The 26,187-nt window shown below is 39.0% G+C and overlaps 1 protein-coding gene across 2 annotated transcripts in view; it reads left to right on the top strand.

Moving 5' to 3' along the window:
- Positions 1 to 26,187, top strand: part of RAPGEF4 (Rap guanine nucleotide exchange factor (GEF) 4) — a 79,173-nt gene that overhangs the window by 19,845 nt on the left and 33,141 nt on the right. For both annotated transcript variants that reach the window (XM_009332705.1, XM_009332697.1), the window contains exons 3-12: positions 5,388 to 5,441; positions 5,741 to 5,847; positions 7,706 to 7,827; positions 9,259 to 9,442; positions 15,712 to 15,796; positions 18,826 to 18,886; positions 19,640 to 19,716; positions 20,830 to 20,976; positions 22,288 to 22,403; positions 25,634 to 25,722. In XM_009332705.1, the coding sequence (XP_009330980.1) occupies positions 5,388 to 5,441; positions 5,741 to 5,847; positions 7,706 to 7,827; positions 9,259 to 9,442; positions 15,712 to 15,796; positions 18,826 to 18,886; positions 19,640 to 19,716; positions 20,830 to 20,976; positions 22,288 to 22,403; positions 25,634 to 25,722 (1,042 nt within the window). The remainder of the gene's footprint in view (positions 1 to 5,387; positions 5,442 to 5,740; positions 5,848 to 7,705; positions 7,828 to 9,258; positions 9,443 to 15,711; positions 15,797 to 18,825; positions 18,887 to 19,639; positions 19,717 to 20,829; positions 20,977 to 22,287; positions 22,404 to 25,633; positions 25,723 to 26,187) is intronic.

The raw sequence follows: 26,187 nt of genomic DNA, 5'->3' as shown, positions 1-26,187 counted from the left end.
AAAACCATTTTATCACAGTTTCTCATGATCATTTTGTGCTTCCCCCTACCAACACCTGCAGCTTTCCCTTCTCTACCCTCCAGACTCATATGCACCTTCTCCCCTACAGGGGGGATCCGCAGATCACAGTAAACTGTCTGTGTGTGCACTAGTTGGAAAAGGGCACGACGTAGCTAAAGCTCAAGACAGTACTGCTGTGTTGCTTTCTCTCACGCTAAAGGAAAGCTAAGAGCAGGTACATGTGTCACTGCTGTGGCCAGGAGATGGGTAATATTTGTAAACTATTCTAACTGACTTGCATATTTGAGCTCTTCACCTGATAACTTTTCCCGTATTCAGAAGTCCTGAAAAATGTGATGATCAAGTAGCTGCAGTCATACAGCTCTATGCAACATGTATGTACTTCAGTCACATTAATTCTTCAGAGGTACCAGAATGTATTAAGAAGGGAATTAAACACTCCGCTCACTCTCTGCTGTTTTATAGGGAGAGCTACTTCTTTTTTTCCAAGTGCTTTCTAAGTATCCCTTACTGGGAGAGCGAAGATTGTAAAGACCTACAAAACATTTCTTGGACTTCAGCCAAGTTGTGACTATTATCCTAAGATACGATCCCTTACTGAATCCATTTTTTTCTGATGGGAAGTTGTTGCAGGAACACCATATCTCCTATTAACTAATTGATGATACATTTACCTTTCTGTAGCAAACTCGGTCCAAGCCCTGTGGTTCCATTTGTTGCATTTCATCTCATCACTATTGCAGCCAGAGTTCACTGCAGTAGCTTTGAAAGGGTGTAACGTTGGGGGGACTCCTTGCTGGGCATGTCTTTTGGATGGCAACGACGTTGTTCCTCAGTAGGAGTGACTGCTTTACTTTCTTGAGTCCGGGCTTGCTGCTCTGGGGGTTGTATTATTGATCATCCCTTTAAGCACCACCTTGTGGTTGAACTAATTTTAGACACGTAAAGGTGTCCTCGAAAATTGCACAGTGCCACACAGTGAGGGTAAAAGGTACTTCAGGAAAGCATTAGTCCATCCCTGAGCCACATGCACAATTCACTATAGCTGTGTCACTTCCAGGGAGGAACCACACCTCCGTGGCAATCTGTGCCAGTATTCACTGTCCACACTTAGAAAAGCTTCACTGATGTCTAACCTGAATCTTTCTTACAGCAATTTAAACTCTTTATTTCCTGATCTCTGCATGATGGACTAGGTAACTTCTTTTTTCTTTTCAAAGGCCTTTTAAATTTGAAGTCTTTTTTATCACACTTCTGCTAAGACTTGCCTTTTCCTTAGCTGAACAACTTTGATTATTTATGTTGTGCTTTCTGATTATTCTTGTTGCTCTCCTCTAAATTCTGTCTAGTTGGTTTAGATACTTTCAAAGTGAAGTGGGCAACTGAGACACAGTGCTTTAGCTTAGGTCTTATCTAGGCTGACTAAAGCAGGACTGCATTATGTATCTAACCTGTTACTACATCCCAGTACAGTATTTGTTGCTTTCACACAAGTATGGCATTGCTTACTCAGTTCTGTTTAATACCTATTATAAACTTTATTTCTTTTTCTGTGGAACTGCTGCTAAGACACTTGTTTCCTACCCTGACTTTATATAGCTGATTCTGCCTGAAAAGTAGTCAGCACTATCTGTGATGTGTAATAGCATCATATTTTCTTCAGACCAATGTCAAACCTGTATCAAATTGCAAACTTATTCTCCAATGTACATGCAGTCCCTCCCATCCTGAAGTCTCCTGCAGAATCAATCAGTGTACATTCTACTTCATCCTGTGTTAATATTTAATAGTATCAGATGTAATATATTCTTGAGAATGCTGCTCAGAACAGACCTCTGGTATGACTGCCAGTTGGACAGTGCTTCACTGGTAATTGCTTTCAAAATATACTTTTCCAGCTGGCTTTGCACCTATTTTGTAAGAATTTAATCTGCCTTTTGCAGAAGAGATTATTGTGTGAGACAGTGCCAAAGTCTTACTAAAGTAAAGGGTTGAAAAACTACTGTTTGTTCCCCAATCTATCTGTGTTGCTATCCGGTCATGGAAAGAAATTAGATTAGTGTGGCATGATTTGTTCTTGATTAATATACGTCACATGTGACTCATCTCCCTGTTCTTTTCCAGGTGCTTACAAATGGACTTTTTCTAGGAAGACAAGTTAAGCTGACATGTCTATAATTGTTCAGCTCCTCCTTTTCCCATTTTTCTGTCTTCTGCTACCTTCCTTAGTCCCCAAGAATTGTCAGAGGTGACTGCTGATGGTTCTGAGATGGCTGCAGCCCTCTTTAAGTTTCTTCAAGCTCTTCAAGTTTCCTGCATGAAATTCTACAAACCCAGCCAATCTGAAAATAGCTAATTTATGTAATATTTTCTCATCCATTCTTTTGCTTTTTCAGGCTGAGATTTTACCCCTTTCACTCTACTACTTAGGATATTAGCCATCTGTCTGCCAATGATCTTTCTAGTGAACACTGATACAAAAAATAAATCAACTGCTTCTGGCCTACTTGAATTATCTGTCAATAGATTTCCCTCTGTTGAGCAGTGCATCAACACTTTTCCTTCTCTTTGTTTTACTACTAATGTACTTGTGGAATATTTTCTGTAGCTCTTGACATTTCTTGGTAGGTCTGTCTCATTTTATACCTTTGCTTTTCTAATTTTGTCCTTCATTATTCAAATTACTTTTTATACTTGCCTTTTGTAAACCCCTTACTTTATCCTTTCTGTACATTTCCTTCTTGTACTTCAGTGCAGAGGTCTTTCTTTAGCTAAGTTGAGTCTTTACTACAACTTCTAGCTCTGTGCTAGGATATATTGTATGTGTGGTTAGTATTGTTTCATTAAGTAACTACCAGCTTTCTTTAACTCCTTTTACCTTACACTTGCTCCGCCATGACCTGCCTCAGGAATTTAGCTATCAGTATTCTGTTTGTATGGGAATTTTTCTTCCTAGTCCGTTGTTTCTACTTTGATGTTCTTACTTGCTTCTGTAAAGTTCTGACACTGGATCATTTCACGATCACCTTCACCCAACATATCTTCTGTCTTCGCAGCTGATCCTTCTGTATTGGTCAGGATCAAATGTAGGTGAACAAGCCTTCCTGCTGCTTTCTGCAGATTCTTGTGCTGTGCCTTAGCTTTCACCTTGGATGTTTTCTGTATTTTTGGGTTGAATCAGATTTCTTCTAAATGCTCTCTTATATTCTGTTTTAAGATGGGAAATTTATTGACAAATCTTCATCCAAATTAAATTTTTTCAACTATTAGTTTTATGCATTTTTGTTGTAGCTTAATGGAAACTCTAAAGAACTAAAATGTGATTCATTTCCACTAGTCAATTGCTGTAAAAGTCTCTTATATTTTTTGTCTTACGCATTTTATCTCTCCTTTGAAGTATATTCCTAACTAGAATTAAAATCTGGAAGCTAAATTGACTATATTGTACTTTATTGATTTTTTAAAAAAGCTTTTAAGAATGTAGAACTTAAAAATAATTTTCATAATTACTTTAATGCCAGTTGAGCCAACCATTTAAGTATGTATTTACCTTCAGTCTCCTTGAACTTGGTGAGGACTTGAAATCCTTTTAAAAGAAAATGGAAGCAAAAATCATTAATACTCAGAGTGATATCTCTGACTTCATTGTTTATATACCTGTTTGAAACTGTTATTCAATGGTTTTGTTTGCATTAGAGGCATCTTTCAAAAGATTATTGCTATTCATAGCATGCTTTAACTGCAAATGTAGACTGTCTAAAGCATGCTCCGCACAGTTCCAGAAACCAAGAAATACTGAGGGATGTTCTACCACCCTTCTGGTGGGACAGAAATGTTTATAGCTTAAATGAGTCTTTGAAAAATTGTTGAATTATTAATGAGAAAAATCAGGAATCCCAATTTAATTGCATCGATTTGCCTTTTCAGAGACTTCTTGTAAGGTATGAGTAGAAATGACAAACCATTTGCATCGTTTTCCATATACAGGCTTCTCCGTTAAGATTATCTTATCTTTATTGATTTCTATCATGTGCTTCCCTCATTCTTGCCTTTTCCTGGCTGACCTATAATCTCCTGGTGCATTCGTAGCTCCTAGCACTATTTGATTACTGCAAGGACTTTGTCACATCATTAAAATCCTGTGGGAGCTAACAAACAGGTGCCCAGCTTAAGAAAACCGATACCCGGCAACCTAGCAGTACATGGCATATGTTTCACTGTGCTTCCGACCTGGCTGTCCTGCCTTTGCTGTACGGGTGTAAGGGAGCCATGGCTGCCGTGGGCTGAGGTGCAAGGTCTTGCCCTTGTGGGAGACCTCTGTGTTTGGTATGATCTGTCCTGTCAGCAAGCCCACAACGCCAGCCAAATTCAGCCCTTGTGTCATGTCTCCTGACATTTCACACTGGAAGTAGATTTGGTCCATGCTGTTAACTACAAGTCCCAACAAAGCTAAACGTCTTCCCATCATTCTGAGGTGGCTGCTGAAGTTCGGTTTTGTTCTCCTTTGTCTCCATTTCTACTGTCCTTTAACCCTCTGCTTTCCTTTTTCCTCTGTGTTGTGCCATGTGCTTCCTGTCTCCCCTCTCTTTTCACCTGTTTGTTATGTGCCTGTTTTCCCATTTCTCTCATCCCCTTCTCCGCTTCTCTCTTACAGAGAGAGCCCTGATAGCCTTCCCTTTCACTCTTCCCTTTGCAGAACCAAGTCACCTGCTTTACTCTTCTTTTTCCTTCACCAGCCCCTTTGTGAAAGTCCTTACCCAGGTCTCTGCGAGTGGCCTGTGTGCTCTCGCATTTCAGAGAGCTCTGGTGAGCGGCTATAAAAGGGTTGCCAGCTAGGCCTGATAGTTTAGAAAAGACAGAGCACGGGAGCAGAGCTTTTTCTTCATTCCTGTCTTCTTGTGTGCCGCTGTAAGGGAGAAGAGAGCTGAATAGAAAAAGGTGCTGAAGGAGGAGAGAGTTTCTGTGGTGGGGGACTGAATGGTAGAGGCAGCCGCATGTGGCGGAATGCTGTTGTGCCCACTGCAGGTCGAAAGCGGCAAGTGGAAGAGCTAGCTATGCCCACGTAGCCTCAGATCTGGTGTGATGTTTCGCCATTGCACACTTCGTTAGTGCTTTAGAAGGTTTAACATGCATTTGGTTATTAATCTTCACGTGTCATGTCACTGTTTTCATTTGCTGAGCGTTCAGAGCCAAGTTTGTCTTTAGGATGTCTTCAAGAGAGCTTTTTCTACTCGCGGCCCCTGGGCAAAGCTTGGACTTACACGTCCTTTGTTTTTACAGCTTCTTTGTTCAGTTTTTAATTTTAGCCTTATTTCATTTTACTGCTCAACCTTTAAAAATTTATTTCATTTCATTTTATTTTTCAGACACCTCTTATTGAACCTCACATCCCACATCGTCCTACTAAAACCATTACACAGGTAATAGGGCATAGGTGTGCTGTAGAGCCAGGCCGCTAGACAAATGGAAATAACTCCTATTTCCAACAGTGTGATGCGTATCAGCTGAAGTGATGCTTTCTGTTAGATGTGATAAGTATGTGAGACTTAAAATCCCAAATATATATTACATTGCTCTGCAAAAGTAAGCATCTGTGCAAGGATTTTTAATTTAGGGAAAAGAGAACTTGTGTTTTGTTTTGCAGAAGGCAGTACAGAGATTGTGGAAAGTTTAAAAACTGTGTGTCTTGGTCCCTTTTTTTTTCTCCATGATCACCAAGGTTCCTTCAGAAAAGATCCTCAGAGCTGGAAAGATTTTGCGGAATACAATTCTGTCCCGAGCCCCTCACATGATAAGAGATCGTAAATACCATCTGAAGACTTACAGGTGTGTGAGCTGATTGTATAGAGGTCTCTGAATTTTTATGCCTGCCACCCTCTGATTTGTGATTTATGCCTTACCATACTTGCGGGTCTCAAAAGGTCTGAAATTATTCTGTGATGCTATTTGAGTCTGGATGTTATGCAGTCTTTAATGGGCCTGGTAAATCTTTTCTGAAGTAATTTGACTGGAAATTGAGTCCATGATTGTGAACAAAGTATTCACATACAAAAACTCTTCCAAAGTTAATAGCATAGTTACTTGGAATATTCTGTGCAATATCAAGTTAAAATGTAGATTCTGTTCTCTTCGTGTATCAGTAAGAGATAATAGGAAAGCTCATTAATATGTTATGTTACTGTATTGATTGCTACAGCGGTGTTGCTCAGTGTGCAGTTCTGAAAATTAACCTGGTGAGAAACATTCCTTATGTAGATTTTCTGCTACATTTAAAATTTTTTTTTCAGTGTATTGCCAGGCTTTCTTATCTTTCTGCTGGTGGCAACACTGGCTTGCTGAAGTGGGATAACAATGGCACTTGTAGAATAGGAATCTGACTTGAAGGAGTCAGGATCTATCTATTGTTGGCTTAAGGAACAATCAATTTGTTTTAGTGTCTAATGTTTAAATCAAATACCTAATGCATCATTCGAAGTATATTTAAATAAAGATTGGTTTAAAATCTCTGAGTATATCTTTTTCTAAATAGTAAATCAATATGTTGCTGATCTGCTTTTGAGATAAGTGCATTGATTTTCCATATTTCAGTCCGAAATGTATTTAATATGATGCAAGGTATTTGGAGCTTGTGAGTTGATCTGAGAATGTATGATTTGATATATATTGATATGACATTGCTCATCGTTCTAGAAGAACAAAAGAGCATGTATGATAAATGAAGACCAATGCTGGTCCAAACAACTGCACCATTTTATCTTATACATAACTGGGAAAAACTTTGAGGGAAAGTTTTGTCATCAAAACGGGATTTTAATTGGAAGAGCATTATTTAAGCTAAATTTCAGCCATTTCAGTATTATGTTTCCTTCGTCTCTGAAAGTGATGCAAGAAGTGTGGAGCCACGAGAGCCTGTCTAGAAGGACTAGCCAGTCTCCTCTCAGTTCTACGTGTGATCAGTTATAGATTTGTAAGTTTTTGATCACATTGCTCATTTGCTTCTGTTCTGCTGAGCTAGGGAGTGTTATGACAAAGAATTTTACTTAGTGACCACGTGGCTTTTTGGTTTTTTCCCCCTCTTTGGGCGTTCTCCAGAACTTGAGGCCTGTTGTTGTCCGCCTCTGCGTCAGTCAGGAGCTGTGAGGTGACCAGCACCTAGCATGAGAGAGCCTCAGAAGCACTGTAGACCTACAAACCAATGTTCCCAAATACAGCGTGGCTGGAGTTTGGTTACAAATGGAGGAACACCCTCATAACACTCACTCTTCCTGTGGAGGCTGTTCTCATTGGCAAAGCTTTTACAGTGTTAGATGATTGTTTTCATGCAGGATTCTGCAAAGCATGAGGCTTTTGCTATCCCACGGTATATAGAGGTATCCTTTGAAATCTGGGTTGGAGGTTGTTGCACTGGTGCAACAGGTTTTGTACCAGGTGGCACAGGGTCACTCTGATCCTCTGAACTTTGCATTTCCTCAAACACTTGTTGTTCTGCTGAGGTGACCCTCTCAAAACTGAACAACTTCACTGGTATTTCAAGCATATACATGTAGATGGTGACATTGTGTTTTCTGTAGGGAGATTTGTCTAAGGTTATACAGAGTTTAAGATATCACTGTTCTTGGCAGACACTGTGTGCGACCTCTCTCTTGGCTAGCTCCGTTTTCATTTCTATCTATTTGTCCTTCAGGCAATGCTGCGTGGGGACAGAACTAGTTGACTGGATGATGCAGCAAAGTACTTGTGTCCATTCACGAACCCAGGCTGTTGGCATGTGGCAAGTATTGCTGGAAGAAGGTGTTCTTAACCATGGTAAGAAAAAGAAAATCAGCATCTTGACTAAAACATGGGCAATGTGTGACATGAGTGCCTCTGTAGATCTCTTTCATGAAAAAGTAAGGGATCATGAGCCCAAAGAAAATGCTGCAGAGCAACCTGTTCATTCATAAGTGCAAGTGCAACACACAGACAGTATTACATGAATCTTGCTACCAATATGCCTTTTTAACTTATGAGATATTGCAACGTAAATGAACAATTTCTAATGATAACTCTAATTATACTTAGGAGTATACCAGCTTGTGATTATGTTGCAAGAGCTGTATAGCACGCAGGCCAAAACCAAGAGAAGTATTACCATACACAAAACTGATCTTCATCAAAGATTTGCAGCATTTGGAAGTGAATGTGAGCATTTGTGTTTGCTCAGATCCATAATTTTGGAATGATTTTCAGTGGTTTTTGGAGTGGTTCCCAAGTTCAGTTCCAAATATTCCAGTGCAGAGATCTGGGATTTTATGTTAGTTTTCTGACTGTATTTTACATTGACTTTCCATTTCCATTTGGCAGGATTTACTTGGTAACAGGATATTATAGCCCTCAAAACGGTAGCTTTCTAAAGCAATATTTGTATTTGAAGCTTTGCATGTACAGTTTTATTAAGTCCAGAAGAGCAGCTCTATTACAATACACTTCCATTTATCCTGTGTTGCTTCCCATATCCCAGGGAGGAATTTCCACACTGAGAAGTCAGATTGTTTCCACTGCTTCCTTACCCTCAGGGCTCTAGCTTTAATTCCTGCCAAATATTCCCTTGAACTCCCAGGGGCAAGCTGTTGCAAGCTGCATCACAGTCTCCAACTCAACACATCACTCTGACTTGCTTGGAAGACCAAGGGTTTGTCCTTTGCCATATCATAGCCTCTCTTTAGAATTCTTCTCTTGGTGGTCTTTCCATTAAGTTCTTCCACCAGGACACAGGTCAATGAACTTGCCCCTGGGATTATATCTTGATGATGTACAATTCTAGTACATCAGAAAGAGTTTAGATGCTTTTGTTACCTTTTAGCCCTGTCTGAAACATGTAGGGCAAGGTGTTCATGCTAGAGAACACCTCTTAGAAATTCATGAGGTAACCATTTCCCCACTGTGAATTGTTTGCTTAAATGAAATGGTTTGAAACACTAAGAACAAAACCAGATCTAATAAGAAAAACACACACACGCATGCACACACACACATGTATAGAAGCCTTTTGGAAAGTATTTGTAGTACACAATTTAAAAGTGTACCCTCCAAGCTACATAATTTGGACGTATGTGGGAAATAAAGGTGTTTCATACTCTTGCAGTTTCTTTCCCTTCTTAACTAATATATCTGTGACATATACAATGCTACACAGATTTCTACAAGGTTGACTTTAATGAGGAGAGCTTAGTATTTGATATGTTATGTTGTTTTCAGTGGATCAGGAACACCACTTTCAAGACAAATACTTATTTTATCGATTTTTGGATGATGAGCGTGAAGATGCCCCTTTGCCAACCGAGGAAGAGAAAAAGGAGTGTGATGAGGAGCTACAGGACACTATGCTTCTTCTGTCTCAGATTGGGCCAGATGCTCATATGAGGATGATTCTCAGAAAACCGTAAGCAGATTAATGAGTTAAAATTATACATGGGCCTTCCTTGTGACATGGAAAGAGGAGAAATGTACATTTATTATCGGGCATCCTTTGGCCAGTTATTTCACATCAGTGCCAGTTTGTTCAACCTCTAAAGTTTTTAAGTCCATATTAAGTCATTTTCAGTCCTTATTAATGCTTATAAGCTGAACTGTGTGTTGAGAATAACCATCAAAGGCCATGAATGCCATCATACTCACCCTGAGGAAAATGCTGCATTGTGAGTTTTTATTTCATTTCTGAGTCTCCCCAAAAGTAAGTTGCAGGTAATAGAAGAGTCCTGTTCCATTACACTTTCTGTGTAGACGTGCCATTCATTTAACTATGCTGCTTTCAGTTATTGTGAGTGAGTAGAGTGGTAGGATGGCAGCACAGCAGGTACCTTTCAATTGCAGTCGTCAGTGGCAGCCATTAATTAGATTCATCTTTGGTAGAAACTTATTGAATTAAGATGGGCTGGACTTGGCCTGTTGTAGTTTGCTAGCAAGGTGTGAAATGTGGCTCTGTGGGTTTATTTATCCATTCTTATTCTTATAAAATCAATACATTAAAAAAAAATGCTTTTTGTACCTAGGCCACAGAGGATGTCCGCCTAACCTTTTCATAGCTATCACATCATGTCCTCTCACTCATCAGTTGGCTAACCATCCTTTCAGCAATACATTCTGGTCACACTGAAAACTGTGCTAAAGGCCTTCTTTACAGGCAGCTTTATAGTGACTTCAAAGCAACCAGTATAAACTCTGTTTGACCCTCCATTGAAGGCAACCTCTTCATTTTGCAGGTAGTGTTTAGGGGCCACTGAAGACATATTTTACTGCTAATTAAATGCACTGAGAATAATGAATTACTTAAGGTAATCTTCACCAAAGATTTACTTGTAAGGGTCAGTTCAAGAAAGATAAGTACGCAAAGCTGGATCCTGCTCCTTTGAGGCCATTGGCAAAGTTTGTCTTTGCTATGGGATAGGATTGGGCCCTGCCTACGGTGTGAGAATATTTTTTCAACTAAAAATGTTTTGAATCCACTTAACACAAGTGCTTGCTCCTGTTCTGTTTCCATCTGTATCCTTTCCCTGCTCCATTCTTGTCCCTGTGTTGTCTGTTTAGATCGCAAGCTCATTTAGACGGCACTTTTCCAAAAACTTGCTCAAAGCATTGCATTTCAAAAAGTGCCATCAGATACTTGTGCTTACAAAAATAGGTAACACTGCCATGCAGCAATAGTTTTAAAAGTATAAATTCTCTTTCCTCTGTTTATTAGAGGTCTAGTCAGCACAACCAAAGGAGCACTCACTCCCTGTCACACAAAATACATAGACAAACCAGACTGGGAGCATGGCGCTTCCATAAACCCTTATGGTGTCAGGGAAGTGAGGTGTTTTCTCCTCACAGAGATGTCCTGTGCATTCTCCACTGAGGAGCGAAAGAGGGCTTCTTGCACCTGTGAGCAGATGCCAGTCATTAGGAAACCGTGAACAGTGCTATGTGTGCTGTGACCCTGCACCTCTGCACTATCTCCTTTGCCTCAGGTTGACTGAGCAGGTTGGCTCTTGGAGAATTGCTCCCTTAGGTTATTACAGTTTTTGGCTTCCTACTACATTTGCTTTCCATCATGACTTTCGGAGCAACCAGTGTAAGTTTACCCTGGCAGGATCAATGTTGATTATCATCCACACTCCTTGCAGAGAGCTGAAAGGCTGGAATGATGCTGTGGAAAGTACTGCTTTCCCCTTTGTGTCGTCACTTGCACAGCATCACCTGAAAGAATATTCATAGGAGATTTTTCATGCAGTATAGTGAGGGGAAAGAGGTTTTCTCAAGACTGACAGCCATCAATCATCTTTCACTATCCTTATCCCTGAAAGAGCTTATTTTTGCTGCCCTTTGCTCATGGAAGCAAGCTTGTACTATCAGGCACCATATTAACTACTGTTCTAGTATTCAGTTTACATACATTATGATTTTATTAGTTGAAAATCCACCCTGGGCTGTGCTGTATTAAAGCTGTTAAAATCTCCATGAATCCTCAGAGTCCTGCTAGTTTTGACTAGACATGGTTACAGCTGCCAAAAGCTCAAGGAATTGTCAGGGCTTCAGAGACACTGGCTCTAGCTGACCTGAGCAGGACCCACAATTTTCAAACGAACACAGCTGCATTTTATAATAGTCACCATTTCCGGAGAGGTTGCAGAACTCAGATAATTACCCTGAAAGAAATAAGACAATGTTCTTTGATGAGAAGATTACTTTGAGAATTTGATTGTATAATGAAGCTGTTGCTTTGAAAGGTACTTTCTATTGTTCAAAATCTGAAAATCTCTAGCAAAAAGTGTCACTTGTTTTGACAGCCGACTTAAAAAATTCTCTGTTTATTACATTAACTGCAGCATTTTAACTGTCAAACTGTGAAAGAATGTTCTATAGTTTAAAAAACAGAATAGAGCTCAGGGAAATTTTTGGCAGGCTCTTGTTGCTATTGGCTGGTTTTTTTTTCTTTGGAAACACATACACTGTGAATGTGAAAATAGCTTTTTGTGAAGTGGCAAACACAGCTCTCTGCTCCTTATAATGCCTGGAGCACAGGTGCAGACCTTGAGCAAATCCCTGGAAAAAATATTGTAGAATTAACACAGCTATTCCTTACAAGCATTTCAATCCTTCAATATGAAAATACGTCCTGAAAACATTTTTCTAGTTATTTTTATTTTATTTTAATGGTGTTCAGATACAGCTAACTTGATGGTAAATCCTAATGAAATAGGATGCTATAATACAAAGCTAAACACAATAGTAACAGGAGTCTTTAAAGGGAGAATGATATTCATCAGATAACAGTATTTAACTCAGATGATGTTATGGATTATATTCTTTTTTAATACTCTAAGCGACAGTAAGTTAGCAGTATGACTGAAACAATAAATCTGTGTTATATATTCTTTGTGACTTCACTCAGCAAATATTTTTCACAATACAAAGAGTGTGTGATTCCGCATGTGATCAGTAATCAAATTTTTAGTGTCAGCTGCAGAAGTAAGCTTGACAGGATGCTAGGGAGAGGAGGTGAAAATAAATCTAAACATGGTAAACAGCATAATAAAATAACAATTTAATTATTGCTAAGAATCTATAGCTTCTTGAAGGTCTTGTAAAAATTAAGCAAGATATATTTATTCTCTTGTTCTTAAAATTTTTTTATTTAGATATTCCACCCAGCTGTCAGTAGTAAGAACCATACTGGATTTCTCCATAAAGACTGTATTAAGTTCCATAGTCCTTGATGGAGTTTCCTGCCAATGACATTTAATAAACAAAGTGTTATTCCTAGGACAGGAAATACAGATTATCTTTCCACATATCAGTTCACTGACGTTTATGGGTATTATATGTGATAAATGATATTTATGAAGTTAATCAAGGAGCACTGATTCGAGTACGAAGATTACGTAATTAGCTTCCATGCTAGAGTAAGTGAACGTGCATTCAGTTCCACATTCAGACACAGGTAGGGGGTAAAATTATTCGTGTCTCCTATATATTCTTTATGGTACTTGAAGACAAAATTTGTACTCTGGAAATATATGCTTATTTGATGTATAAACACAATGTTATGGGGTCTCTGATCTTTTCCCTTGTTCTTATTATCTGAGAATTTTCTGGTTAGCTGTGTAACAAAAATAATCAATGATATTGCTTGTACATACATGGTTTATTAATGGCAAAGTACTATGTTATTGTCAACATCCTAGTCACAGAGAAGCTCAATGTCTCTGACCTTGATAAATTCTCCAAACACTGAACAGGTTTTATTGATCACTTAATGTGACCTGAGTTCTCCTATTCATTAATGTGTAGCCTCCTTCTCTACCTATTCCATTTATTATCCTGTCTATAACCAGCTGTTGCTGTTAGAATGTGTCCCCTGCAGAAACTAGGTCTTTACACAGCAGGATCCTACAAATCAACATCAGTGGGTCACCACACAGGTTTTTCAGAAGCAGTGATGCCTAATATCTCTCCATGTGACATCTGCAGAAGCAGAAGTAGACTGGGTACATCCACTATAGATTGTCAGTCCTCCCAGTGTGCTAACACAGGAGGCAAATGGACATACTGAAAGAAGAGTGTACACTTTTGTCTTGATAGAGGTCTGATGGAGTAAGACATCATCCTTTTGTATTTTAATTTCATGTAGAAATTTGTTAATTTGTTACACTATGTTTTCCCTTTTCCAAGACATGCTGGTTTTGCAAGCATGTCATAAAATTAAAGTTGTTACTTCCTATGGGAAGTATTATTTGTTAAAATCCTTACCTTGTGTTTCTTAAATCTCCAGTGAAAGGTAGCTAGTACTGGTTTAGCTTTATTCTGTACTTAATTAAGCTGCTACTGCCCCACATAAATCAGTAGGAGTGGCAGCCTTATAATGTCAAGCCAGATTTAGAAATAGTAAAGAGTAGTTTGAGTCACTAGAGGGCATAGCAGTACCAAACCAGTTTCTGTTTCTCCCTTAACAGTTTATTCCATTCTCTATGAGAAAAGAATAATTTCATCCAAAACGTTTTTTGTCTAAATAGGTCTTTAATCTGGGTAATAATAAATGCATGTCATTGGTAAGTGAGGAACAGATGAAAAATATAGCTTGCTTAGCAGAGAAGATGTCAGTTGTCTTTATGTTTTCTATGACTTCTTCAGTGCTTCCTTCATCCAAAAGAAGTCTCCATCAAACTTCTTTTGCAAAAAGATGCAGTATAACTCCAGAGTGACACGATTGATGGGTACTCCCTCTACCTCACATATGATTTAGACAGACTGTTGAACCAAGAGGTGATGAGGCAGAAAACTTGTAGAGCACTGTATTTCTTTATATGACTTCCCTGAGCCTCTAGGTGCTAGAATCTCCTGTAATATTGACATTTTGGGAGGAAAACTTCTATGAGAAAGGTTCATTGTGACATTTCTTTTAGGGCTGTCCAAAGATTCAACTGTGCTGTTAATTCTTTTGACACCACACATTGCAGACAGTTTGCTCACTAGCCTGTTCTTAATACGAGCATGTAAACCTTCTCATTTGAAACTCCTGCCCCCGGACTGGACTTCCTGTATCCCATTTTCTCACATCTTAAATTTATCCTCTCTCTCCCTTCTTATGACTAGGTTGCTCTTTTCTTCTGTTCTTGGCCCATTGATTTACTTACTTATATTCTGCTTTTCACAAATCTAAACCACATTGTTTGAAAGGACTTAATTCTATAAAAGTAACTTGAGATAATGCTTTAAAGGATTTTTTCTCTGTGTGTGTATGTAACTCCAATGTGCTGTCTGAAATTATATCACAGGAGAATTTGTCCTTTTAGAAAACAAAGTTGTATTAGACACTTAAACTGAAGAGAATCTTGTGAGTGGGAAAAAGATTAGGAGTTACTCACAAGCTCCTACAACTCCTTCTCATGGGTACTGTTTATTAGATCCTCCAAAGCATCTCTGACACACTGCAGTCCTAAGAGTATTTGTGTCCTTTTTTAGCAATCAGAAAATTTTCCAGTGTGTAGACTACAGAAATGCAATTATTTCAGTCACAGTGGCAGCCTCATTCCTCGTTATGCTATAGAGGATTATTCCTTCATCAATGCATGCTTTTTATTAATGGCAGCTTCTTGTATTTTTCAGTGAGAGAAGTTGAAACTACTGAGTGGTTCTTATTTACCTTTGTGGCTAAACAACAGTACGCAGCATTAACTCTGTAGCAGTCATTTACTGTCCTCTAAGATGCACTGCTGCCTCTTCCAATTTGGTCAGCAGAAATTCACGCGCTCCTTTACAAACCACTACTACTGTCTGTTTGCTACAACTAATAAGTGCCACATCTGAAATATAGTGCAGGTCCCACACTTGGGAGTCCTTTTGAAAGGAACAGATCTTTATGTACCATTTCTGATTTATCTGACCATTTTACTTCTAGAACACTTGGTTTCATCAGGAAAGCTGCCTAATCAGGATCTCTCTAAGGTGGTTGCTATGGCTGCTGCTCAGTGTCATTCAGGTGGTTTCATAGCGCTTCCATCCTTTGTGTGTTTCAGTCCTCCAACCAGAACCATTGTTCAGTCCCTGTTTAGTGAGGATGTACCCTCCAGTAGACAGTACAACAGCATTTTGTGTTGTTTTGTACTTCTCTGAAGCATTTATTTGGGGCATTTATTGCATTTTGCTGTCCTTTTTATCTTCTCCCTATAGGCCTGGCCAGAGAACTGTAGATGACTTAGAAATTATATATGAGGAACTTCTTCACATTAAGGCCTTATCTCATCTTTCTACCACAGTAAGTATTTTTAAAAATATAACTCATCACCAAAAGGGAGGTTGAATTTTGACTTCTGGTGCTTTATTAGAATTGGAGCGCCTACAACCCTTTCCATTTATATGTTCTATGCAAACAAGTTATTCCCACCTGTGAGGACCACCCAAGCACTGTGCAGATGTAGGTTGTCTTTTGGATATCAGATATAATTCTCTTCATGTGTTTCTGCACAACCCTTACCTCACTCACTTGGCACAGGCACCTCCGTCTGGGTCCACATCTGAGTCTAAATTAAGATGCATGCAATCTGACCTGACACCTGGGACTGTGGCGCTACTGAATTTTGCAGAATAGATGTCTGATTTCTGAACTATAAGAAGTCTTGGCTTGAACCAGTTAAGAGGAGGAATTACACGGTGCAGAAAGGTGTGCTGTGCAGTGCTGGCTGCTTGGAGTTTGGTCACTGAGTGAAGGAAACCTCACCAGACACCTTCTCTCTGAGTGGGCAAGAACAGTGCAGAGAACCAAGAATAAATGAAATGGAGAAAATGCATGGAGGAGACAATGCAACTGTTTAAAGTCTCACCATTGTTGACACACTGCGTAGGCAACTGAAACAACCTAAATAGCACTTTACTTGGTAGCAGCAAGATGTGGGTGCTTTCAGAAAAAGGAATCCAGTCAGAGAGTAGATTTATGTTTGACAATAGCTTCTTTGGAAGCTCTTGATATTTTCAATAATTCTCAGTTAACTTGGACAGATGCAGCTAATTATGAAACTGCATTACAGAAAGATAGTACTCTGTGCAAACATGTAACACCTGAGCAATGTTTTTCAAAAAGAATATGCATCCAGAGTTGGTAACTGAACTAAGAAGGAACAGCCAGCCAAAATCCTTAAACATCTCTGGGACGTAGGAAATACGTATTTAAAGAAAGACTTCTGCAAGATCCAGAAATGACCCTTTTCATATCAAACAAACGAAACTACCCAAGACAGACAGATACTGAGAGGGAGTATACTCTTGATACTACTGACATAAACCAGAACAAAAAAATCCGAAACACAAAGTATTTCCAGCTCAGAAGAAATTCAGACTTGAGGTCAGAATCCACAGCAAGTAGCATAGAGAACAAGTATGGCAAATGATACAAACTGCAAGAAAACTTGGCATTTTGAAGAAGTGCAGTTGATTCCATGTTTTTAGTAAGAATTTGGAAATGTCAGCGTTACGTGCAGCATGAACTAAAGCAGAGGACAGAAACCATGACTAGCTTAGAGAAAATCTTCAGAGGAGCAACAGACAGCATTGCTCCTATGAACCAGAAGATTACTGGTCTATCAACTTGAAAGCAAATGGAATGTTTATGTGTTTTAAGCAAGGCATAATTCCTAAAGTCATAAGTTTTCTAGATATGCCACAAGCAGCAGGAAGTAAAATGGATAAAACTCGTCGCATGGTGGTGAACTAATCCCTGCTAGAGAAGCCTGTGAAGTTAATGTATGAATGAAAAACAATTATATAATACAGTGTTAAAAACAAATCAAATTCTTGGCTTCATCAAGAGGATTCATTCACTGCAGAGGCAAATGTCTGAAACAACTGAGAAGGCATCTGAAGATGTATATGGATAGGAATGCTCTCTACAATGTGCAGAACAGTGCTAATGGGGTTTTGTTTCCTGTCCTTATGAAAGCATCATTGCCTTCAGGCAGAGGTTATAAAAGAGTTTGGTGGGCTAATTGTTATAGAAATCACAGGCCTGTGGGTGCATTCACTGGTCAGTGTACTAAAAAAAACCTGTCCAAACACCTCTATTTATCCCTCTTCTTCTCCAGACTGCAAACAGGAGTGCTTTGCACTGGCTGTCAGGAAGGAGTTTTGGGAGAGGTGGCTGGTGTGGTACGTTTATGCTTGGTGCTTGAGCAAAGGTTTGGTGGGTGCCTTTAGGACATCAGAGCCTGAATTTGTCCACCCGTCTTAGAAGATACAGCCACCAGACTCTCATCTGGATTGTGTCCAGAATTTAATAGTTCCTCCCCAAGTTTTCCTTCATGGCCTAAAAATTTTTTCAGTTTAAACAGTCGAGAGAATGGTGTGAAAATACTGCTACTAAATATATGTTGGAGCCAGCTTTTGATCTATATTTCTATATTTGGCACAGATAAGTTACACGGTAGTACCTCTGAAACATGGATTGTCACCAGCTGACATTCTCTGAAAACAAGAATCCCACTGCTAGGAAATTGGCCTCAAAGTCCTTGGAGGCTTGCGGTTGTATGAAGAGAGACATAAAGCACATAGGAAAACTCAGGATAATATGAGGTTCCCAGTGCTGCTACTATTTTGTGAACGTAACATTAACAGTGTTTACAGTGAGAAAAAGCGGTTGTTAACAGTGTCTTACTAGAGGCAACTGCCCAGTCAGTCATAAGAGCTAATCACACCAGAGCAATACGAACCCAATGAGGAGCAGGCTGACACCAAGGGCAGTGTCACGTTCTCCAGTGCCTGGAAGAGGTAGTGGGCTGGACGTTTTGCCTGGAAAGCTGTCAGGCAGAGAGGGGCCTCAGCAGGTCCAGGTGGCTGTGCCTCATAGCTCGACACAGCAGAAGTGGCCAGACTTACATCAGGGATTTCTCAGGGAAGAACAGGAGTACCGCAGAGCCCCACAGAGTAATTGGCAATTGCGAGCTATCTTCTGTAATAGATTAGCTATTACCGTTTGAAATTTTCCATCACGTTAATGTTAATGGTTAATGATGGTTTCACGTGTGTGCATGTGAAAAAGATGTGGAGACCTGTGTCTTAAAGATGCCCTTATCTGAGCCATTTGGAGCCAGGAAATGTAGAGGCCCATGTTCTGTAACGCCAATCAGTAGGAAATAGGACATGAAGTGAAGCAGACCATTGTCTGGCTGTGTGACTCTGAATGAGTGCTGAACGATGCAGAGGGAAGGAAAGCAGCGACTGGGGTGTATTATTGGACTTCCTCTCACCAGGAAGAATGAGATACATATAAAAACTGTAATTTCTCTCTATTTTAAGGTAAAGCGAGAATTAGCAGGTGTCCTCGTTTTTGAGTCACATCCCAAAGCAGGAACGGTCTGTAAGTAAATGGATTCCTGTCAGATCTTCTTTCTCATCTGTAGCATGAACATTTAAATTCTTAATGTTTAAATGACAAGAGCAAAACTTGGATGCACTCTTCAAACTTGACTGGCACTCAGTGTTTAAAACCTAGGGTAATAGGTGTTGGCTTAGTCTGTTCCCGATTACAGGGACAGTACCAAAATTAATTCTATATCCTTGGTTGGATGTCTGTATCACCTACAATTTGGGTGTGTTTTTGTCTAAAATTTTGGGTTGGACCAACCTCTATTTAAAATGTATTTTAATATTATCCTTGTATTAAAAAAAAATCTTGCTGCACAAAAAAAAGGATTTAAAGTGTAAGATTACTCAGACCTGTTTATACTGAGAAGTTTTAGCAAACGAATGTCAAATTCACACACAGCCACTAGAGAATTGGGTTAGAACGTGGTGCTACTGGTGGGATCAAAATCTGTGTGCTGATTAGTAATTGATAACCTGACATGTATTGATAAAGTGGTTGTTGCAATTGTCATGGAAAATAAAAGCAACTTTCATATCAGTGTAATAAAATAACTACTATACGGGTGTGTTTTTTTTTTTTCTAAAATCTGAAGGCAATTGCTTTTAAAATCATGATATGCCCTTTTTCAAGGACATTAATATGACTGCAGTAGAATTACCTTGAATTTTATTGAGTGCAGAATCTGGCCCATTCATATTTTGAATAACTATATTCTCACCATAAAATCTTTTCTCTCTCTTGTAGTATTTAATCAGGGAGAAGAAGGTACTTCTTGGTACATTATCCTAAAGGGATCAGTAAACGTAGTCATTTATGGCAAGGTATTTTTTTCAGAAGCCTTTTTATATGATTCTTATTATTGAAATTGTAAGAGTAAACTTTGAAGGAATACAGTTTAATTTAGAGTGAAATTACTTTGTCTGAGGAAACAAACTGAATGTAATTTTATTAAGAAATGATCCAGTGGTTTCACTGATTATACTTCCAGTTGATTGCTGTATAATTTTGGGATATATTACACACTTTCTGAATATAATTCAGCAGAGTTACATCAGTATCTTTAGGACAAAGTCATTTGCTGGAATTTGGTGAATTGCCAGACTTCTGTCTCATGGGGGTTTTTGCCCTGTCCCTTTACCACCATATTCTCTTGCATTTGTATGACTAGCTTTTGTCATGCATGTCAGGCATGTCTGACAGAAGTACTGCTTTGTGACTAGTGGTTCTCAGGTTGGATGAACCCCTCCCAAATTTATGCCAGCTCTTCATTTTAGTTAAGCTGAAAACCATCTCTATTAAATTTCCTGTTTACGAGAGAGATTTTTAAAGGCAAAAAATAGGACTTTGGTACACAGCAATCCCTTGAGTCTTTAAAAATCCCTACGTCCCTATTCATTTCTCATTCAGTGACTGAGAATCCTCCATTCGGAACACCAAGCATTTCACCAAAATCTAGCATAGAGGCCCTGGTGCTAAGTCTGTTCCTAAGTTACCCATATTTAGCTACATTTTTTACATCACTGGATGGGCCAGATCCTCTGTTACTATAAACTGGAGTAAACGGAACACTGCTGATTTACACCAGTTGAGGATGTGGTGTTATATGTTATTTCTGCAAACTTGATCTTATTTTTTAGGGCCTCTATAAATAAAAAACAAACAACAACTTTCTGTCTTCAGCAGGGCTGGAAGAGTCCTTCAAGCTGAATGTAATTTCAGAGAACAAGCCAATTCTTTTCTATTCTTGCCTTTCTTTAGTAATAGTAATAACCAGCTATCTAGTATTGTTTCCTAGTCATTATTTTGGCTGTTGATTTCCTGCCAAATAGATTTGTTTTGGTATTTGATTGTGAAGTCCGGTGTTTGTACAAGGACTTTCAATAGAATCCAGAGTAATGACGGGTTTCTGCATGTAAATGTTTTGCTCTGTGCAGGGTGTGGTATGTACTCTACATGAAGGAGATGATTTTGGCAAGTTAGCGCTTGTGAATGATGCTCCCAGAGCAGCATCCATTGTTCTGCGTGAAGACAACTGCCACTTCTTGAGAGTAGACAAGGAGGACTTCAACAGGATCCTTAGGGTAAGAGTGGGAAGGGCCGCCCCGACAGCGTGGTATCAGAACTTGCAAATTTTTCTAGAGTCTGTCTTATTTCTGTGGACATATATTGATATTGATAACCTTGTTTGAAGTGTCCCTAATTGCAGAACAGAGATGTGACAGTCTAGAAGATCAAGTAAAGAATATATTAATCATCTTTCCTCTTTTTCTGTTCCTAGCTCAGCCATGAAAATGGGACCAAATGGAATCTTTTGTCTCTCACATTCCTGTGGTCTAGAATTTGCCAAGTGCTCAGTTTTTCCTTATGCTGTCCAGGATTTCTGGGTGATCTTCCATCCAACTATTGAATAAAACAAGATCACCCGTTCTCCCAGATAGGTCAGTGTCAGGTACCTTAAACTCAATAGATTCAAGGCAGAATCAACTGGCAAATTAAATAAGCTACAGGTAAATACACTGATGTCTTTATCAGGGAGCTCTAGAAAGATATTCCCAGACTAATTTTACAGTTATTCACATTAGGGCAAATGTGTTCCAAAGTCCAGCTGTAATTCTGTAAATACAGGCTGTTTTGCGGTCACTCGTAGTATAGGAAGTCAAAACCAGTATCATCCTGTATTTGAATGATACATACATGCCCAGTATTGCAGCAATAAAACCATTCCAGACAGAGTACTGTGCTAGAAAAATGACATAAGATTGTGTTTACTATACAAAAGGGAATGAGGATCCCATTGGCAGTAAGGTTGGGGTGGCCATGGAGACTCACAGCTGATTTAACTTTGGTCGGTACTTCAAAGAAGATCAAAGTCCGTGGTCTTACTGATTTTCATCTGTGTTATTTGAATGTACATTATATTTAATTCTTCTTTTTTTCTTTTTCTACTATGATCTGGTAGTAGAAAATGAAAAGTTTACTGGCAGTTTACTGAGCTAAGACCATTTTTAAGTGCCATTTTCTTTTATTTTTAAAAAGACAAAAGTCAGATTATAGATAATAATGTTCATATACAAGTGGGGATAGAGATTACACTCCATATGGAAAGTTTGGGGGGGACTCTGTTTTTTGGCAAACTTTTTTTCCTTTGCCATAGCCAGAGATTTTTTACATCATTCTTGCTCTAGTCCCTCCCACAATTCTCTGCCTCTTCCCCCAGTGCCAGTGCTTCCCTCTTGATTCTGCCTGTGAGAAAAACAGGATAAAGATAGATAAGTACAGGGGAAAAGAACGAACCCCAGTGTCTTTTGTGTTTGAAAGTCATGCACTTTTTCAGAGTAACTAATCAGCCAAATCGGGTGCAGTTACTTTATTAAAAGTAACTTGTCTTGCAGGATGTGGAAGCAAATACAGTAAGACTCAAAGAACATGACCAAGATGTCTTGGTGTTGGAGAAGGTCCCAGCAGGAAACAGAGTTTCTAATCAAGGAAATTCACAGCCTCAGCACAAGTATGTTTTCATTCAATAGTGCAAATGTCAGACAATGATTAACCTTTTCATATGGTATTATCCTAACAATAGCATATTCCCCCTTTCTATGGAAGAATGCAGTGCATATAAAGTTTTCTTTTTTTTAATCATCAGCTGATCACATGCCCCATACTGGATATATATCCATTTCCAGCAGCACACCAGTTCTATGTCTTTACACAATAATTCTCTAAAGATCTCACTGTAAATACTTATCTCATGTAATAGCTTCTAAATAGACTGCACATGGAGAATGCTGAAACCCTATTAAGCTGAGCTACTGTGTAAAAGACGTGAGGAAAATACATTGTTTTATTGTTAAGTACAGATATTTTCATTTTGGATTTTGATCTCTGGATTCTAGTAAGAGTTTGCTAGGTACAATTTATATACAAACCGAAGATCTCATGCAATGAAAGTCGCACAGCTTATCTTACAGAATAGGTTTGCACTGTAATAACAATATTCATTATATTTTCTTTACTGAAAGGGAAAAAGTACAATTCTGTTTGGATACTACTGTGATAAGAGTAGAGTGAGGCTATTATCATTCCAAATGTTGGTAAAACCCCTAAAGGCTTTGTAAATGCATTATTTGCAAATGGATGCACAATTTTCTTCAGAAACGCTCGAACAACTCCAACAAAATAAGTAGCAAGAAGTTTTGAATCCTTTACCCTAGACCTTACTTTTTCTCAAAGAAAGAGCTAATTCATTGTGAGATATTTTGGGTACGTTTTTTATCTGATCTGGGATTTCATATACCTATTTTATCTGCATAACTGAATATAAAGATTTGTAAAGAACTGTGAAGGGTTGAATAAACCATTCCTTGTATTTTATATACACATTTCACATATTTCAGAAACTGCCATTTCCTCTTTCACTTCATCTATTAGAAAAACAAACTATGCTACCAGGAAAACGTACTGTTGTAACAAATTTTTCTTTGTCTAAATGAGGGGAACTTGACTGCAGCCAGTGGATTTGTATCAGCAGCTGCAGTGCACAGCAACTTGGTCATAGATTTAAATCCATTTTCTTGGGTCTGATATATTTTTCATGCTTTCAAGAATGAAAGTTTCATTTAAACATATTTCCAACACTATCTTCCTTGCAAACTCTTTGCACCAGCATTATTTGTATTATTTAACATGTTCAGAATTTGATAAAAATAGCTAGAAACATTTATGGTCCCTGGTTAAGTTAGGCTGTATTTTAGAGCTTACATTCCAGGAATGTTTTCAGGTAAAGCTCAGAATTTCATTTCTGTAAATATTTTATGCATTTGTTTAGCTTTTGGGTACTATCAATGTGCCAGCAAGGGAGCTTTTGCTGATAACAATGACAAATAGACATAAACTACACAAAAGAGGAAGCTACCTTGAAAGTTAACTGTCTGCTTTTCAGCAGTCAGATTACTTTGTTAATAGTGTGTTGGCAGTGTCTTTTTGTTTAAAATCTTTCAAAGTGAGTTCACTGGTTTTGAAGATGACATCTCTTTTGTTTCTTTTGTTAGTAAATAAAGTGGCTACATTTATGCTTGAGAGTCCAAATAGAAGTTACTGATGTATTCTGATTTCCAGAATGTGTTACTAGAATGTGTAAGCTGAGTGTTCAGTACTTTTGAAAATCACTGTGCCCAAAAGAGAAGCTTAACAGGGACCTCTTCTTAAAGGCTTACTGCTTTGCCCTTAATTGGGTAGCTTACATCTCTGATATCTCTTCAGATGAGCTGTCCTTCGGGCTTTGCTCCCTAAGCAGGTACATAGCATTTGCACTAGAGAAGTGTTCTGCATCCCAAAGTTGTTCCCTGAGATATCCAGTCAACCAAGAAACTCATTTTCTTCATCTTAGTCTTGGGGAAAATTTCATTTTGGGAGCAGATCCTCTCAGTTGCAGTTTGGATTCTACTGCCTCCTCTACTGAGGACACATAGCTCCTACATAGCTCCCCGAGCCATGCTTTCGAACAGTGACAGTTTCGCTGCGAAGGACTAGCTCTGAAGTTCTCACTCCCAAGATCTAACTCTTTATGGGTGATCACACTCATGCAGGATGAATTCAGCAGCCCTGCAAGTCACTTCACTGTTCATTTTCACTTTCATATTCAGAGTACAGCAACCTGTGATTTCTCTGCTTCACTCACTTAGATACTTGGTTAGTATCTCTGCAAGAATGTGCACTGGTTTAACAAGTGTTTGTGTTCTTGGGACATCAATACAGTTCTTCCAAAGGGGTTGGCAGGTAAAAGAACTGTGACGGTCAGCGCTCAAAGTGAGGAGGAGCTCCCAGGAGCTCAGCTCCACCACTTATTTCTCAGCAGGAGCAGAGTATCTTCACTTCTCAGGGTTTTTTCTTTCCTTTTTTTTTTTTTTTTAAGTTTCATACTTAAAAAAGGAAAAAAACATGCAAAGATTGAAAGAATGGAGGGAAAGATAGAAAAATCCGATCTGCAAAGAAAGAAAAAAAAGACGACAGGACAACTTTAGCAATGTTCTATGATATTCTGCTGGTACTTAAAATCTTGCCAGTGTTTTTGCGTGAAGCAGAAAAACCTGACTATTGCACTAGTTCTCTCACCTCCCTAAATTTACTCCAGGAAACGGTACAATCCTAAGTTTATCCACTTGAAAAACTTACTTACTTCAGCTATCTAAGGCATTGCACAAATTTGAAGATACAGTGTGCTATTTCATTATCTGCCGCCTTCTTCTCAGAACAGCCCCTGTCAGTGACGCTGAAGGGAAATTGTTTCCTTGCTCTGACACCAATACACACCAGTTCTCATTTCATGCTCATAGTAAGTCTGTTAAGACCCCCCTAATGACTGCAAATTGCTATCGTTACTGAGATATTTATTCTCAGTGGAGAAGCATTTCTGATTGCACTTCCCCAGGTTTGTACCAGTGCAGCTCTGCTGGTTGCGGTGTAACTGTGGTGGTGTTATACTGGAGTACTTGTGTGGGGAGGGGGCTGCCTGTCATCTCACACTCCCTGGGTAGGGTGGAGAGAGTTATTGCTCCCATTTTACAGGGGGAAGCCAACAAAGATTGTGAGTGGTTTTGTCCTAAGCCACGCAGAGTTTCTGGTCAGAGCAGGTATTTGTACTCTGTCACTCATCGGTCCTGGTCTTCTCACTGGTACACAACTGTTTCTTGATTAGCTGTTTTGCCTATGCGACACTAACTGCTCCTTTCCCTCCCTCAGGTATATTGTGATGTCAGGAACCCCAGAGAAAATTTTAGAGCACTTTCTAGAAACTATGCGCCCTGAAGCAACTTTAAATGAAGCAACAGGTATCTACATGACAAAGGCTGTGTTATTATTGCTGCATAAGATGGTCTTGCTGGGGGAACACCGCAATGTGATGCTTTGAAAAGTAGCTAGTGGTAGTTTTTCCCAGAGTAAGAACTATCCACTGCTCTGAAACAACCCCAAGAAAACCTAGGAAACCCAGAATTAAAGATTACAATCCACTCCTCCTAGCCCACTCTATTGTATTTGTAATTTTGGTTCAGAGTAGAACAGCAAAATCTCAAAAGGTGCCAGACCACTAGCCATGACTTTAATTAGGCACAACTATAAGGCCAGGACAGAGCATGCATTATCACCCAATGATAATGGTACTCATACTTGTTCTGGATGTCACTTAATACTGTGAACTAGCTTGATACCTCCAGCCATTGCGTTATGCTAATAGAAGTATTCCCAGATTTTCATACCCATATCACATTTAAAGTATCACAATTTAAATTACTTGT

This window comes from Pygoscelis adeliae, unplaced genomic scaffold, assembly GCF_000699105.1.
Source record: "Pygoscelis adeliae isolate BGI_AS28 unplaced genomic scaffold, ASM69910v1 Scaffold160, whole genome shotgun sequence".
In the NCBI taxonomy this organism is placed as follows: domain Eukaryota; kingdom Metazoa; phylum Chordata; class Aves; order Sphenisciformes; family Spheniscidae; genus Pygoscelis; species Pygoscelis adeliae.
The sequence above is the reverse complement of the archived record's forward strand: the minus strand, read 5'-3'. Positions and strand labels throughout refer to the sequence as shown.